The following is a 16,830-nucleotide window of genomic DNA, read 5'->3' as shown; positions in this document are numbered from 1 at the left end:
TTCGTCTTGCTGCTGTGCAAGACGAGCCTCGTATGTAAGTTCCCTTTGCTGTTTTGTTAAAACTGCCACCTACCGGGGCGCCTGGGTGGCTCAGTCGGTTAAGCGGCCGACTTCGGCTCAGGTCATGATCTCGCAGTCCGTGAGTTCGAGCCCCGCGTCGGGCTCTGTGCTGACTGCTCAGAGCCTGGAGCCTGTTTCGGATTCTGTGTCTCCCTCTCTCTGACCCTCCCCCGTTCATGCTCTGTCTCTCTCTGTCTCAAAAATAAATAAATGTTAAAAAAAAAAAATTAAAAAAAAAAAAAACTGCCACCTACCAACCTGGTTGGAGTGGCTGCCTCTGTCTTTGGTCTCTCCCCGCCCTCTGTGCATGGGGGCCAGTTTCAGAGCACCCCAGGAGAGCTCCGTAACCCGCACCATTCCAACCATGTTGCTCAGTCATCTCTTTCAAAGCCCCCTGCTTCTCATTTGGGGGACTGCTTCCACGTTTATACTGCACGAGGAGTACAAAGGCCACGACACAAAGACAGGTGTAGAGTGCTGAGGGGGTGTCTGTGAGTTTGAGGGAGTGATGATATTTACTTGATTGAGTCAGCAGGTCTGCTGGGGGCATGAGGCACTGGCTTGCCAGGGGAGATGTTCACCCGGCCTTTCTCCTTCACCCGACCTTCATGTCCCCAGTGGCCCAGACTGCTCAGCCCCTCCCACGCCATCACCTCTGCCCTTAGGCAGGGTCCGCCTTGCTGAGAGGCTGGACCTGAGCCACCAGTTGGAGGAAGGTACTCCTGCCGGGCAGTGACTGCCGTCATGGCCCTGCTGCTGCTCTCTCGCCTGTGCCTCCTCGCCCGCCGGCCACGTGGCATTCCTGGGCTCGCTCTGCTGCCGCTGCTGGTGCTGCCACTCTGGGCAGGGGCCCGCTGCCCTTGCCAGGATCCAGCGTTGTGCCAACCCCTCCGCCACCACCCTGACTTCGAGGTCAGTGCCTCTCCCCTGCCCCTCCAGGTCTGGTCCTCGTGGCCCTGTAAGAAAAGCAAAACTGAGCCCTAAGAAAAGGTGGTGTGGGTGTAGTCACCCACCTTGACCACTCCCTGAGGGCCTGCCTTCAGCCGATGATGAGGAAACTCAGAGAGGTTGAGTAACCTCCCAGGTCTCACAGTTAGTGCCTGCCCGAAAGAGGCAGGCAGGCAGGCATTCAAACCCAGGTCTGACCTCAAATGCAAATTTGTTTCATTGCCCTGCTGTGCCCCTCGGGTGGCACTCTGGGCACACTAGCAAGGAAGTAGGATGATGAGGTATTTCCCAAGCAGCACGTTCCATCGTTTTGCAAGAAAATGAATATTTAGTTTGAAAGAATCTCAGCCCTACAACAGCACATTGGAAGGCAGGATGTTGTGCTTACCTTTGCTTTTCCCTATCTACCAGCCCTTTCTGTTAGGTACCTCAAGACAACCCAAGAAGGGCGGTAAAAATCGGTCTTTAATTTTTCCTTTCGCCCACCTAACAATGTCTAAGGCTTTTGGGAACCATAATCAAACACCCTTTGGCAGGCAGGATGAAAAACCACGTGACACCTAGAGTTTGATGACTCCTGGTTCAACTCCTGTTGAACGAGGAAGGACTTAGTCGTGTGAAAATCAGAAAGAAACCTCCTTTGGAATGGAGTCAGGAGGCCAAGCAGGGGGAGCTCTCACACTCGACCACTCCTTGTCAACGAGGAGAGCTGGGGCACCTTGCCGGTGGATACCACTCTACTACCCTAGCAGGGGGAAGAAAGGCTTTCTTCCTCCCTGGCAACAGCCCAGCCAATGAGACGTCGTTACAACTTAGCCAATGAAAGGCCACTATACTTCAGACTCCTAGTTTACTCCGATTGACTGTTTTTAACAGCCTTCCTAACTTCTCCTTTTCCTCCATAAAAGAGTACTTTGTTTCTCCTTTGTTCTGTGGATCTGCCTATGGTTTTGCTGTAGCCTGTTTGTCCTGGTTTGCAATTCTCTGCTATTCCCGAAAAAACACTTTTTTTTTTTTTTTTTTTTTTTGCTGGTAAAATAGCTGGCAGTTTTATTTTCAAGGTTAATATTACTTAGTGAGCAGAAGTGGGATCTAGAGAAGACCCCCAACAGCTCTGAAGGTGGTGAGCAAATGGGTGCTGGTGCCCAGAGAGCCTGGGTTCACTGCTTTCTCGCCCACCCTGGGGTTTGAGGGTAAGTTTTATCCTGGATTTCGAGCTCCGTGCTTTGTGTTTGAATTTTCCAGGCATTATTTGGGATTTGTTTTAAGGCCTTGGGTTTTGTTTGTTTGTTTGTCTTTTTTTTTTTTTTTTTTTTTTTCTTTGTATGAGAATACTCATTTGGCCTTTGCTGGGACTCCTGTTTGGAACCGGACTGTTTCTACTGGAACTGTGCTGGCCTTTGGTTTGATTCCTTTTGGAACCAGGCTGTATCTATTAAAACTGCTGTTTAGAAATTTTTCTCTTTGCTCTAGAGAAAAACCTCCATGAAATGGGATTCCAGTCATCAGAATGCTTTGAGGGTGCCCCCCCCCCAGACTCTGGCTGGTTTTGTTTTAAAACAATGGTCCCTCCCTGCACGCATTTATAACTAAATGGACTGACTTAACCAAAATTTAGAACATCAATGGCTGTTATGGGGAATTCCTATCTCCCCAAACTTGTTTTACTCAAAAGTAAATTAGAAAGCTGAGGCTCTAAAACAAAGCAAAAAACTGAATGGAATGCTTATATTAAATTGTACCCTGAGGCTCCCAGATGTTTTCAGGATTCTAAGTTTGCCTCTTTGCAAGATACTATTTCTAATCTAACTGAGGCAAACCAACAATTGAAAGGAATCAAAATGGCTTCTGCGGCCCCTTTCCCCTCCCTCTTTGCAGACAGGAATCTCTCTCCCCTCCTTCCTCTCCTGAGCCTGTTAAAACCTTCCTCTTTAAAGTTAAGTCTTTTGAGGATCTAAATAAAACCCAAGTTTCTTATTTTTCCTGGACTAAGACCGAATTGTGTGTGAGTCATGAAGTTTCCTAAAGTGAGTGACGACCCCCATACATTTGCTGAAGAATTTAGCATCGTTTTTCAGACTTAACTTCATTTCTCAGATTTATATTAATTAGTTCACCTGCTTGGTGGTGAGGACCAGGCCAAAGATTGGATGAAACTAGCCCCGAGGTAACATCCTGAAGGTGATTTAGAGAAACCCCTAACTTTTGGCAACAGGGTAGAACACTCACTGGAAATCTCTACCGAGCAATTAGGGTAGCTTTTGTTACACCTGCTAATTGAAACAAGATTCAGGCTTCCACACAGAAGCCTGATGAACCTGTTCATGACTATTTACAATCAACTCCAAATTGTATTTTAAGAATTTTTTCCTCTTCCTTTAGATGTTGAGTCTACCTGGGTAGCATTTAGTTCTGTTTGTTAGTGGGCTTACCTGGGATCTTTCTCTTTTAGTTAAAAGGATCAGGATGAAACAGGAAACTCACCATTACAGATTTAGTTAATTTGGCAAATCTGCTCGCTCACATCTTAGACGAATCACCTAAAAGACTGCTAAAATTCTCGATTTTCAACTCCAGCAAATGAAGCCCCCTAAACAAGATGAAAAAACAAAACAAAAAAAACACAAAAAACAACCCTTAGTTTCTGTTGTTACTGCAGAGAGCCAGGACATTGGGGAAAAAAGATTTTTATGAATTTAAGTGTTGCAGGTACCTTCAGCCTTCTAGTTGGTCTTTCCAATGTCCTCTTAATTCCCAGTGACAGAGCTCCAAGGAATTATAGGGGCTCTTCTCAATCCTCCCTCTTAATTGGCTTCAGAGAAACCACTGCCCAGACTGGGAATGAAAATCTCTCTGTTCTTGACCCCAGAGCTACACTCTCAGGGTTTAACCCTATTGCTACAAAGCAGTGCCTTAGAGCAAACAGTTAAAATAGTGGGTATCTCTAAAAAACCTCAACAGGATCCTATTTCTGAACATTTTCCCTTTTGTCTAGGCCCTTGGAGACATACCCTTTTTCTCCTTAGTTATTCCACCCCTATGCATTTATTGGGCTGAGATTTCTTAGATAAGTATCATGCCAAAATATTTCCCAAAAGGGGGAAATAATTCTTGAATTTGACAATAGTAATAAAAGCCAATCAGGGAAATTAAATTAGCTTCTATTGGCTGAGCTACCCTCCTTTTTATGGGCAAAAGCCTCAATTGACATCGGCAAGATGCACAGTGAACGTCCCATCAAGATTCAAATAGATCTCTTAAACCCTCTCGTATAATTAACACCCTATAAATAAGCCTCTCAAGGAGACATCAAGCCCATATAGGATATTACAAGGCTTGGGGCTTCCTTATCCTGCTCTTGGCCTGTAATACCCCTATTTACCTATGAGAAAACCCAACGTCTGAGGATGGAGGTTTGTCTAGGACCTGCCAGCAATAAATAACCTTGTTATTCCTTGGCACCCTGTGGCTTCTAACACCCACATGCCACTAACATCAATTCCCACTGATAGCAAATTCTTAAGTGAGTAATTGATCCATGCGGCATGTTTTTAGTACTCCAGCTGGTGAGGAGAGCCAATATCTTTTGGCTTTTACTTGGAAAGAAGGGAAATATACCTGAACAGTGATGCCCCAGCGTTTCTTGAACAGTCCTTTTTACTTTTCATGAAACTTAAAAGCTGATTTGGATGTGATAAAGTTTTATGCAGGCTCTATCCTGTTAGAATATGTAGACAATTTGCTTTTCTGCTCCTCTTTTCAAACTTCTTCACAGGAAGAATATACCTGTTCAAACTTTTTAAATTTTTTTTTCCATTTTTTTTTCAATGTTTATTTATTTTTGGGACACAGAGAGACAGAGCATGAACGGGGGAGGGGCAGAGAGAGAGGGAGACACAGAATCAGAAACAGGCTCCAGGCTCTGAGCCATCAGCCCAGAGCCCGACGCGGGGCTCGAACTCCCGGACCGCGAGATCGTGACCTGGCTGAAGTCAGACGCTTAACCGACTGCGCCATCCAGGCGCCCCCAAACTTTTCTAATTTTTAATGTTTATTATTTATTTTTGAGAGAGACAAAGTCACAATGCAAGTGGGTTAGGGACAGAGAGAGAGGGAGACACAGAATTCAAAGCAGGCTTCAGGCTCCAAGCTGTCAGCACAGAGCACGACGCAGGACTCGAACCCACGAGCTGTGAGATCATGACCTGAGGCAAAGTCGGATGCTCAACCGACTGACCTACGCAGGCGCCCCTTTTTAAATTTTTTTTAAAAATTTTTAATGTTTGTTTATTTTTGAGAGCGAGAGAAACAGAGAATGAGTGGGGGAGGGGCAGAGAGAGAGGGAGACACAGAATCCAAAGCAGGCTCCAGGCTCTGAGCGGTCAGCACAGAACCAGATGTGGGGCTCAAAGTCACAGACCGTGAGATCATGAGCTGAGCTGAAGTTGGTGGCTTAACCGACTGAGCCACCCAGAGGCCCCTCAAACTTTTGGACTTCAAAGGACTTAAAGTTTACAAAGAAAAACTGCAGTTTGCTCAAACTCAGGTTTGATCATTGAGGCCCCTGATCTGAGAATAAGGACTACATTTGAATCTAGGCGAAACCCCTCATGACTGCTTGGTGCTGACAGATTACCTTTGAATCCCTGTGGCAATTTATATGAAACTGCTGTGAGTGCAGGTTTTTCATGGTTTACTGACTGATGGTTCTTACCTAAAGATAAACATGATGAGTATGATACTGAATATCCTAGTGCAACTCCTTTTGAAGTCCTTGAAACAGCACCTTTATATTTTGTATACTTCAGCCCAACATGCTGACCCCTATGGCTTTACTTGAATTTATACTGTAGCCAAGGGTAAAACCACAAGCATTTATACTGTTAGTTGGTATGACTTTGGAATATTATGGAAACAATGGGATGTCCTTACTTCCAATGGAAATAGAATTTAAAATAGTTCCTGTGTCCAAAATGTATTAGATGCCATATTTTTGTCGACCCACCTGACTCTTAAGGTTCCTGGGCATTCCAGACTCACTTCCTGTAGGCCAAAGTAATCCACCTCACTGATATTTCTGCGAAAATTGCGACTCTCAAGGAAATCAATAGCCAAACCTCTGCCACAGCTCAACGGGCTGTTCTCCTAAATGATAATTTTGGAAAAATTGGTAAGAGATGCCTAATAGCTGGCCCTAGAAAGGGAAAAACAATATTGGCTCCATAATAATAATTGTTGGCTGCATAAAAATAGAACCCTGGTTTGAACCAAATAACAATCTGGCCTTACCAGAAATTCTAAAATTTCCTATATTTCCTGCTGTACATGCATTGAACCATGCTGACAGAGGATGGCATTTATGAACCAATTTTGGTAAAGAAAAGTTAATGAGGCTGTCCAAAGTGCCTACTATCCAGAGAAACCTATTCCTACAAATGGATTTTATACAACCTCCCCTCTCATGGCTAAATGTGTTTTAGTAATGGTTTGTATGTTTTCTCACTGGACCGAAGCTTTCTCTTATAGACAGGCTAATGCTTCTGTTTGAAAAGATTATACCTGGGGAACCCCTCTCAAACTTCATAGTGATCAGGGAACCTGTTTTACTGCTTTACTATTTTACAGATGTGTTTATAATTCTGTGTGGTTTGGCTGGTTTTACAACACTTCCATTGTGCATACCATCTTCAAACAGCGCTATTTAGACCCACCTCTCAAAATTTATAGAGATCCTCCAAATACCTTGGCCTAAAGCACTGCTGTTGGTCCCTCTATAAATCTCGGATCCACCCACACTGGAACTCTGAGGGTCTCACCCTTAGTAATAGCACAGAATACCCAGTGCACTTAGCCCCTGCCTCCTGTGACCCACAGTTAAAAGGAAATCCACTTCAGGATTGTAAAAGCCTAATTGCTTCTGTTAAAGATAACCATACTTTGTTGTTTTGAAACGCCCAGAGTCTAAGAGACCCCCAAAACAAACCACCAGAGTCCAGAGTCAAAGCTAAGCAGCAAGGGTCATTTATTGCAGGTTCAAACCTGGACCTCTGCGCCCCCGTTGCCGGTGACGCCAAGAGGCCCTGAGAGAGGTTTTTACACCCCTTTTATAGACAGGTACAAACAAGTCATGGGGAAATCAGGAATTTTCCACAGTTACAGAGCTGCAATTGGTTGGTGTTTAAAGTTGGACACTTAACAGTATTCGATTGGTTCCTGCCTTTAGGTCAGACCACAACCGGGGGTACGGGTATCACAATGATTGCTCAGGAATACACGGATGTGCCAAGCAACAATGATTGATCGGTAGTACACGGATGTGCCAAGTAACAATGGTTGATCAAGAATATACGGATATGCCAGGCAATAATGATTGATCAGGAATACATGGGCGCGCCAAGCAATTGTACAGAAGCGGAACAAGCTGGTTAAGCTTGGTTAGGTTTCAGTTTCCCATAACTTAAGCTTTTAAGTTTTAATTTTCTCAGGCCTCTCAGTTTTTTAAAAAAAATTAATTCCAGTATGATTAGCATATAGTGTTTATTAATTTCAGTTGTATAATACAGCGAGTCAACGGTCCTATACATTACTCAGTGCTCATCATAAATGTACTCTTAATCCCCTTCACCTATTTTACCCGTCCTCCAATCCCCCTCCCCTCAGGTAACCATCAGTTTGTTCTCTATATTTAACAGGGTTTTTCTGTTTTCTCTTTTTTTCCTTTGTTTCTTAAATTCCACATATGCGTAAAATCATATGGTATTTGTCTTTCTCTGATTTATTTCACTGAGCATCATACCCTTTTTTAAATTCATAGGGAATGGGCTCCTTTGGAGCTCAATGGAGCTCAAGCTCCTTTCCATTGGTTCTCACAAAGTATGCTTCTCTGGGTGGGGCAGGCTGGTGCCTTTCATCAGTTGAACCCAAGTACCTTTCTCTTTGGCTTCCTTCTTTTTCTGATCATTTTCCTTCACACACTGTAGGAAGCTATCTCAGCTCTTTGAGTGCTTAATATGCTCACTACATGCATTAATTCTCTTGGTAAGAATCTTGCCCTCGTTTACAAAAACGCCAATAACGTGCTGGCTAACACTGTAGACTCTTCCAGTTTTGCCATGGTAACGTTTGTGGGGTGTTCTTTTTTGAACAGTGCCCATTCCCTTGATGTCCACAATATCACCTTTCTTGTAGATTCCTATGTATGTGGCTGAGGGAACAACTCCATGTTTTCCAAAAGGTCTAAAGAACATCTAGCATGTACCTCTCCTTTTTCCCTTTGTGTTGGTCATTTTGGTGAATTACTGGAAGATGGTTGTTCTGGCTGAAAGGCAGCATTATACCCTTTAGATCCTTCCATGTTGTCACAAATGGCAATATATCATTCTTTCTGATGGCTGAGTAATATTCCACTGCGTGTGGTGTGTGTGTGTGTGTGTGTGTATGTGTACACACATTTTTTTTTTTAAGTTTATTTATTTTGAGAGAGAAAGAGCACACACGAGCATGAACAGGGGAGGGGCAGAGAGAGAAGAACAGAGGGAATCCCAAGCAGGGTCCATGCTGTCAGTGCAGGGCCCGACACTGGGCTCAGTCCCACAAACTCTGAGATCATGACCTGAGCTGAAACTGAGTCAGATGCTCAACTGACTGAGCCACCCAGGTGCCCGCCACACCACGTCCTCTTTATCTATTGATGGACACTTGGGCTTCTTCCATAATTTGGCTATTGTAGATAATGCTGTAATAAATGTTAAGCATGCACATATCTTTGCAAATTGATGTTTTCATATTATTTGGGTAAATACCCAGTAGTGAAGTTATTGGATCTTATAGTAGCTCTATTTTTAATTTTTTTGAGGAACCTCCATACTGTTTTTTAACAGTGGCTGCATTTCCACTAAGAGTGCATGAAGCTTCCTTTTCCTCCACCACCTCACCAACACTTGTTGTTTCTTAGCTATTCTGACAAATGTGAGGTGATATCTCTTTATGGTTTTGCTTTGTATTTCCCTGATGATTAGCGATGTTGAGCATCTTTTCATGTGTTTGTTGGCCATCCCAATGTTGTCTTTGAAGAAATGTCTGTTCATGTCTTCTGCCCATTTTTTAATTGGATCATTTGGGATTTACGTTGAGTTGTGTAAGTTCTTTATGTATTTTGGATACTAACTCTTTATCAGATATGTCACCTGCAAATATCTTTTCCCATTCTGTAGGCTGCCTTTTAGTTTTGTTGATTGTTTCCTTCCTTGTGCAGAAGCTTTTTATTTTGATGTAGTCCCAATAGTTTATTTTTGCTTTTTTTTCTTGGCTCAGGAGACATCTAGAAAAATGATGCTATGGCCAGTGTCAGAGAAATTACTGCCTGTATTCTCCTCTAGGATTTTTATGGTTTCAGGTCTCACTTGTAGGTCTTTAATACCTTTTGAGTTTATTTTTCTGTATGATTTGAGAAACTAGTCAGTCCAATTTCATTCTTTTGCATGTAGCTATCTAGTTTTCTCAACACCATTTGTTGATGAGACTCTCTTTTTCCCATTGCATATTCTTGCCTCCTTTGTCAAAGATTATTTGTCCGTATAATTGTGTGTTTATTTCTGGGCTATATATTCTCTTTCATGGATCTATGTGTCTATTTTTTGTGCATACCATACTGTTCTGTTTTGATTACTACGGCTTTGCAGTATATCTTGAAATCTGGGATTGTGATACCTCCAGTTTCGTTCTTCTTTTTCAAGATTGCTTTGGCTATTTGAGGTCTTTTGTGGTTCCAGAGAAATTTTATTATTCTCTTAGTTTTATGAAAAAATACTGTTGGTATTTTGATAGGGATTGCATTAAATCTGTACATTGCTTTGGGTAGTATGGACATTTTAACAATATTGGCCCTTCCAATCCACGATCATGGAATATCTTTCAATTTTTGTTGTCTTCAGTTTCTCTCATCAGTGTTTTATAGTTTTCAGAGTACAGGTCTTTCACCTCCTTGGATGTTTGTTCCTAAGTATTTTATTATTTTTGGTACACTTGTAAATGGGATTGTTTTCTTAATTTCTCTTTTTGCTACTTTATTATTAGTGTTAGAAATGTAACACTAATGTTACATTTACATGTAACACTAATGTTACAGTGTTAGAGAAATGTAGTTTCTCTATGTTGATTTTATAGCCTATGATCTTACTGAATTCATTTATCAGTTATAGCAGGTTTTTTGGTGAAGTTTTTAGGGTTTTCTTATATTTAGTATCATGTTATCTACAAGTAGTGACAGTTTTACTTCTTTATTACCAATTTGGGTGCCTTATATTTCTCTTCCTTGTCTGATGGCTGTGGCTAGGACTTCCAGTACTATGTTGACTAAAAGTGGTAAGAATAGACACCCTGGTCTTGTTCCTGATCTTAGGGGAAAAGCTCTCAGTTTTTCACCATTGAATATGATGTTAGTTGTGAATTTTTCTTATATAGCCTTTATTATGTTGAGGTACTTTCCTTCTAAATCTACTTTGTTGACAGTTGAATGGATGCTGTACTTTGTCAAATGCATTTTCTGCATCTACTGAAATGATCATATGTTTTTATCCTTTCTCTTGCTGATGTGATGTATCACAATGATTGATTTGTGAATACTGAACCATACTTCCATTCCAGGAATAAATCCCACTTGATCGTGAGGAATGAATTTTTTTAATGTATTGTTAGATTCAGTTTGCTAATATTTTGTTGAGGATTTTTTGTGTCTGTTCATCAGACATATTGGCCTGTAGTTCATTCTCTCTCTCTCTCTCTCTCTCTCCCTCTCTTTTGGTAGTGTCTGTCTGGTTTTGGTATCCAGGTAATGTTGGCCTTATTGAATGAATTTGAAAGCTTTCCTTCCTCTTCTATTATTTGGAGTAGTTAGAAAAGACTAGATATTAACTGTTTTTTAAATGTTTGGTAGAATTTACCTGTGAAGCCATCTGGTCCTGGATTTTTGTTTGTTGGGCATTTTTTGATTACTGATTCATGTTCATTGTTAGTGATTAGACTGTTCAAATTTTCTATTATCTTCTTGATTCCATTTCAGGAAGGTATAGGTTTCTAGGAATTTAATCATTTCTTCTAGGTTTTCCAATTTGTTGGCATATAAGTTTTCATAATATTCTCATAATCCTTCGTATTTCTGTGATATTGGTTGTTATTTCTCCTCTTTCATTTCTGACTTAGTGTCCTCTCTTTCTTTCCCTTTCTTTCTTTCTTTCTTTCTTTCTTTCTTTCTTTCTTTCTTTTCCTTCCTTCCTTCCTTCCTTCCTTCCTTCCTTCCTTCCTTCCTTCCTTCCTTCCTTCTTTTGATAGTTCTGGTTAAAGTTTGTTAATTTTGTTGATCTTTTCAAAGAACTGGCTCTTAATTTCATTGATCTGTTCTATTGTTTTTTAGTTTCCATTTCACTTATTTCTAATCTTTATTATTTTCTTCCTTCTACTGGTTTTGGGTTTTTTTTTTTTTTGTTCTTCTTTTCCTAGCTCCTTTAGGTGTAAAGTTAGGTTGTTTGAGATTTTTCTTCTTTTTAAAAAAAATTAAAAAAATTTTTTTTAATGTTTATGTATTTTTGAGAGAGAGAGTGCAAGCAGGGGAAGAGCAGAGAGAAAGGGAAACACAGGATCTGCAGCAGGCTCTAGACTCTGAGCTGTTAGTACAGAGCCTGATATGGAGCTTGAACCAGGAACTGTGAGATCATGACCTGAGCCGAAGTAGGATGCTTAACCAACTGAGCCACCCAGACACCCTCCCCCCATTTTTTAAAATGTTTATTTATTTTAGAGAGAATGAGAGAGAGAGAGAGACAGAGTATGAGCAGAGGAGGGGCAGAGAGAGAGGGAGACACAGAATCTGAAGCAGGCTTCAGGCTCTGAGCTGTCAGCACAGAGCCGGATGCAGGGCTGGAACTCATGAACCATGAGACCGTGACCTGAGTCAAAGTTAGATGCTTAACTGACTGAGCCACCCAGGCCCCCTCTTTCTGAGAATAGCTTTTGCTATATCCCAAAGATTTTGGATGGTTGTATTTTCATTTTCATTTGTCTCTGTGAATTTTTAAATTTTCTCTATAATTTCTTGGTTGGCCCTTTAATTGTTTGGTAGTATGTTGTTTAATTTCCATGTATTTGTGGTCTTTCCAGATGTTTTCTTGTGGCTGATTTCTAGTTTCATAGCATTCTATTCAGAAAAGATGCATGGTATGACTTCTATCTTTTTTAATTTATTGAGATTTGTTTTGTGGTCTTACCTGTGATCTATCCTAGACGATGTTCCATGTGCACTTGAAAAGGATGTGTATTCTGCTGTTTGAGAATGGAATTCTGAGTATATCTATTAGATCTGTCTGGTCCAGTGTGTCACTCAAAGCCACTGTTTCCTTGTTGATTCTGTTTAGATAATCTATCCATTGATGTAAGTAGGGTATTAAAGTCCCCGCCTATTATTGCATTACTATTGATTACTTCCTTTATGTTATTTACTGCTTTATGTATTTGGGTGCTCTCTTGTTGGGTGCATAAATGTTTATATTTGTTATATCTTCTTGTTGGATTGTCCCTTTTATTATTATATAGTGTCTTCTTTGTCTCTTGTTACAGTCTTTTTTTTAAAGTCTTTTGTCTGATATAAGTATTGTTACGTCAGCTTTCTTTTCTCTTCCATTTTCATGATAAATGCTTTTCAATCCCTTCACTTTCAATCTGCATGTCTTTAGGTCTAAAATGTGTCTCTGTCACCCTATATCTTTTGATTGGAGCCTTAAGTCCATTTACATTCAATGTAATTATTGATAGGTATGTCCTTAATGCCATTTTGTTACTTGTTTTACCCTGTTCCTATGTAGTTTTTCTCTGTTCCTTTTTTCTTTTACTGACTTCCCCCAGTTTTCTGGCTTTCTTTAATGATATACTTGGATTCCTTTCTCTTTATTTTTTGTATGTTTCTGGTTTTTTATTTGGTTGATCTGGTTACCATTAGGTTTATTTATAACATTCTTAGGCATATAGCAGTCTATTTTAAGTGGATAGTCACTGAAGTTTGAATCCATTCTGAAAGCACTAAATTTTTACTCCTCTCACCTCCATGTTTTAGGTATATGGTGTCATACTTTACATCCTGTTAGTTTGTGAATCCCTTGACTGATTTTTATAGATACACTTGATTTCACTGCTTTTGTGCTTCCTGCCTTTTAATTTTTTTTTAATTTTTAAATTTTATTTAAATCTAAGTTAGTTAATAATAGTGTAATAATAGTTTCAGGAGTAGAATTTAGTGAGTCATCACTTAAGTATGACACCCAGTGCTTATCCCAACAAGTGTCCTCCTTAATGCCCATCACCCATTTAGCCCATCCCCCTCCAGCAACCCTGTTTGTTCTCTGTATTTAAGAGTCTCTTATGGTTTGCCTCCCTTTCTATTTTTATCTTATTTTTCCTTCCCTTTCCCTGTGTTCATCTGTTTTGTTTCTTAAATTCCACATGAGTGAAAACATATGACATTTATCTTTTTATGACTGACTTATTTTGCTTAGCATAATACACTCTAGTTCCATCCATGTTGTTGCAAATGGCAAGCAAGATTTCATTCTTTTGATCACTGAGTGATATTCCGTTGTATTTATATACTACATTTTCTTTATCCATTCGTCAGTCAATGGGCATTTGGGCTCTTTCCATAATTTGGCTATTGTTGATAGTTCTGCTATAAACATTGGGGTGCATGGCTTCCTGCTTTCCTTGCTCTTCCCTATGGTCTTTCCTTTCCACTCAGAGTTCCTTTAACATTTCCTGTGGTGCTGGATGTAGTGGTGATGAATTCCTTTAGCTTTAAGCTTTGTTTGGGAAACTCTCCTTCTATTCTAAATAATAGGCCTGTTTGATAGGATATTCTTGGTTGCAGATTTGTCTCTTTCATAACTTTGAATGTATCATGCCACTCCCTTCTGGCCAGCCTTCAAAGTTTCTGCTGAAAAATTAGCTGATAACCTTATGGGATTTCTTGTGTATGTAACTGTTTTCTCTTGCTGTTTTAAAAATTCTCTGATCATTACTTCTTGCCATTTTAATTACTAGGTGTCTTGATGTGGACCTTCCTGGGTTGGTTTTTTGGGGGGACCCTCTGTGCCTCCTGCATTTGGATATCTGTTTCTTTCCCCAGATTCAGGAAGTTTTCAGCTAGTATTTCTTCAAATACATTTTCTGTTCCTCCTGGGATCCCTATAATGTGAATGTTATTATGCTTGATGATATTGTTGATTTTCCTTAATCTTTCTTTCTTTCTTTCTTTCTTTCTTTCTTTCTTTCTTTCTTTCTCTCTCTCTCTTTCTTTCTTTCTTTCTTTCTTTCTTTCTTTCTTTCTTTCTTTCTTTCGCCTCCTGGTCAGCTTGAATGCTTTCCATTACTCTGTCCTCCAGGTTGCTGATCCAGTCTTCTCTTTCCTCTGGTTTACTATTTATTCCCTCCAGTGTGCTTTTTAATTTCTGTTACTGAGTTCTTCATGTCTGATTGGTTCCTTTTTACGTTTTCTGTCCCTTTGTTGAGGGTCTCATGAAGGTCCCTCCACTTGTTTCCCAAGTCCAATGAATATCTTTATGACTGTTACTTTAAATTCTCTATCAGGCATGTTACTTATCTCTGTTTCAATTAGCTCTCTTGTGGTTTTGTCCTGTTCTTTCATTTGGGACACATTCTTCTCTGTCTTCATTTTGACTAACTCTTTGTGTCTGTTTCTATGTGTTAGGAAATTCAGCTATGTCTTTTGCTCTTGGAAGTAGTGGGCTTATGAATAAGAGGTTCTGTAGTGCCCTGCAGTGCAACATCCTTTGTTCACCAGAACCTGGCACTTCTCTCCTATGTGTGTTGCATGCACCCTACTATTGTGGCTGAGCCATGTTTGCCTTCAGTCCAGTCATCTGCAATGGCTCTTTTTTGCCTGTTGTGGGAAGGACTTAGTCCCTGTGTTGTTAGTGCGCCAGACTGGGGCTGCCTTTGGCTTGAGTTGAGTTTGACCAGGTGTTTGTCAGGGATGCAGTAGCATGGAACTACAGGGTACTTGCCCTGTGTTGTCCCTTGAGAAGTTTTCTTTGGTGGGTGGGGCAACCAGATGTCTGTCCCTAGCCCACTGCTGGGCCGTGGTTGTGCTGGTCTGTGAAGTTATGTTCTTCTCTCCCCAGGGCAGGAGTCACTTTGGAGTGGTGCTGGCCTCTGTGGGGGGTGCTTGCACACTGCCAGGTTTGTGGCACTACTTTGGATGGGCTCTGAGTAAGGCTGTATGTACTGGGGGGTCTGGTCTACAGGAGAACGTGGGGGCAGGGGTGTGTTGTGCCAGCAAGGCCTGTGCTGGTCCAGAGTGGGAGAGGATCTGCATGGATTCTGAGTTTGCAGCCTTACAGATTCTTTTGCAGCCATACAGGAAAACTTTTGAGGCCAGCCAATTTGGAGGGGACAGATCTACAGAGACACGTGGGGGTGGGGCATGCTTTTAGCAAGCTAGGTGGAGAGTGTTCCTGCTGCATTGTTTTCTGCCAGTGTCTGTGTATCTAGGCAGGGGGAGGGAAATGGTGCAGGCCAGCTCTTTTGTTGAAGTCTCCCAAAGATCTCTGCCCTTCCAGCACACACTCTTGAGATTATTAAATAAATCTCCTTCCTGTATACCCCTGGAATTTTTCAAGTTGCTGCTCTATGCTGGATCTCAGTGGGGCTTTTTGTTGTGCTGTCTCTTTAAGGGACAGTTTTCTATTGCCTTCTGGCTCTCAGAGCCAAGCCCGCTGATTTTTTAAGTTCAAAGTGTTAAGCCTCTTTGATTGTAAGAACTCCGGAAATTCAACCCTCCCGTTTTCAAAGCCAAATGTTTGTGGGCATTTGTCTTCCCAGTGTGGGTCCTTTGTGCCTGTTGTGGGGTCTACTCCCCACCCTGATACCCAGACCTGCGGCATCCCTCCCTCTCATGGACAGTCCTGTGGGTCAGTTTGGCTCCTGACCACATCAGTGCTTCCTAACCTCCTTGATGTGGCCTCTTCTTTACATTTGGTTATGGAGTCTGTTCTTCCAGTCTTTAGGTCATCTTCTGGGTTCAAAAATAACCATACTTAGGTAGAGCAATCTTTTTACCATGCACCCTTAGGAGAAGGTGACCTGAAACATCATCACATCTTGCAACCTGGAGATTTTGTTGGGAAAAAAAACAAAAAACAAAAAAAACCCACCTCCATAGAGAGTCTTCTACCTCATTGGAAAGGCCCTTCCTTATCAGGAACTGCAAACCAAGCCTTATACCACAAAACTCCAGGGAATAGATTCACATGACATATCTAAAGAAAGCACCAAACCATGACCGGACCTGCATACATCTAATGACGTGAAAGTTAAGATTTCCTGGAATTAAAGCGGATGGCATCTGACAAGACAGCTTTCCCAAGATGTCTGGACCAGGCCTGTATACCTTTTTCTCACCGTTGTGTCTTCTGTCTTTTTTTGTGGGAAGACAATACCTCATCTGTATTTCCCAAACCCTTGTGGAAGGGGGAACCCTCTTCTTTTGATTATAGCTTTTTGGAAAGAGCCTTATCATGCTCCTGGGACAAGCTACTTTTTCACTTTATTTTTGAAAGGTAGGAAGTTCAGAATTCACAATTTCATCTGAACTATTAACTGACATTGGATCATTGGATTCTTGTCCAGATTCATGGTTTCTGAGTTTGCAGCCTTACAGATTCTTTTCTTTTCTTTTTTCTTTTCTTTTTTCTTTCTTTCCTTCTTTCTTTCTTTCTTTCTTTCTTTCTTTCTTTCTTTCTTTCTTTCTTTCTTTCTTTC

General features: G+C 41.2%; 1 protein-coding gene across 1 annotated transcript in view; it reads left to right on the top strand.

The window, feature by feature from the left end:
• The first annotated feature begins 329 nt into the window (after positions 1 to 329).
• CTBS (chitobiase) overlaps positions 330 to 16,830 on the top strand; it is a 43,925-nt gene continuing 27,424 nt past the window's right edge. The window contains exon 1 of the mRNA XM_040470801.1: positions 330 to 972. Coding sequence (XP_040326735.1) covers positions 805 to 972 — 168 coding nt within the window. The 5' untranslated portion in view covers positions 330 to 804. The remainder of the gene's footprint in view (positions 973 to 16,830) is intronic.

The sequence above is a fragment of the Herpailurus yagouaroundi genome, unplaced genomic scaffold (genome assembly GCF_014898765.1).
Source record: "Herpailurus yagouaroundi ecotype Mexico unplaced genomic scaffold, PumYag 77, whole genome shotgun sequence".
NCBI classification, from domain to species: Eukaryota; Metazoa; Chordata; class Mammalia; order Carnivora; family Felidae; genus Herpailurus; species Herpailurus yagouaroundi.
The sequence above is the reverse complement of the archived record's forward strand: the minus strand, read 5'-3'. Positions and strand labels throughout refer to the sequence as shown.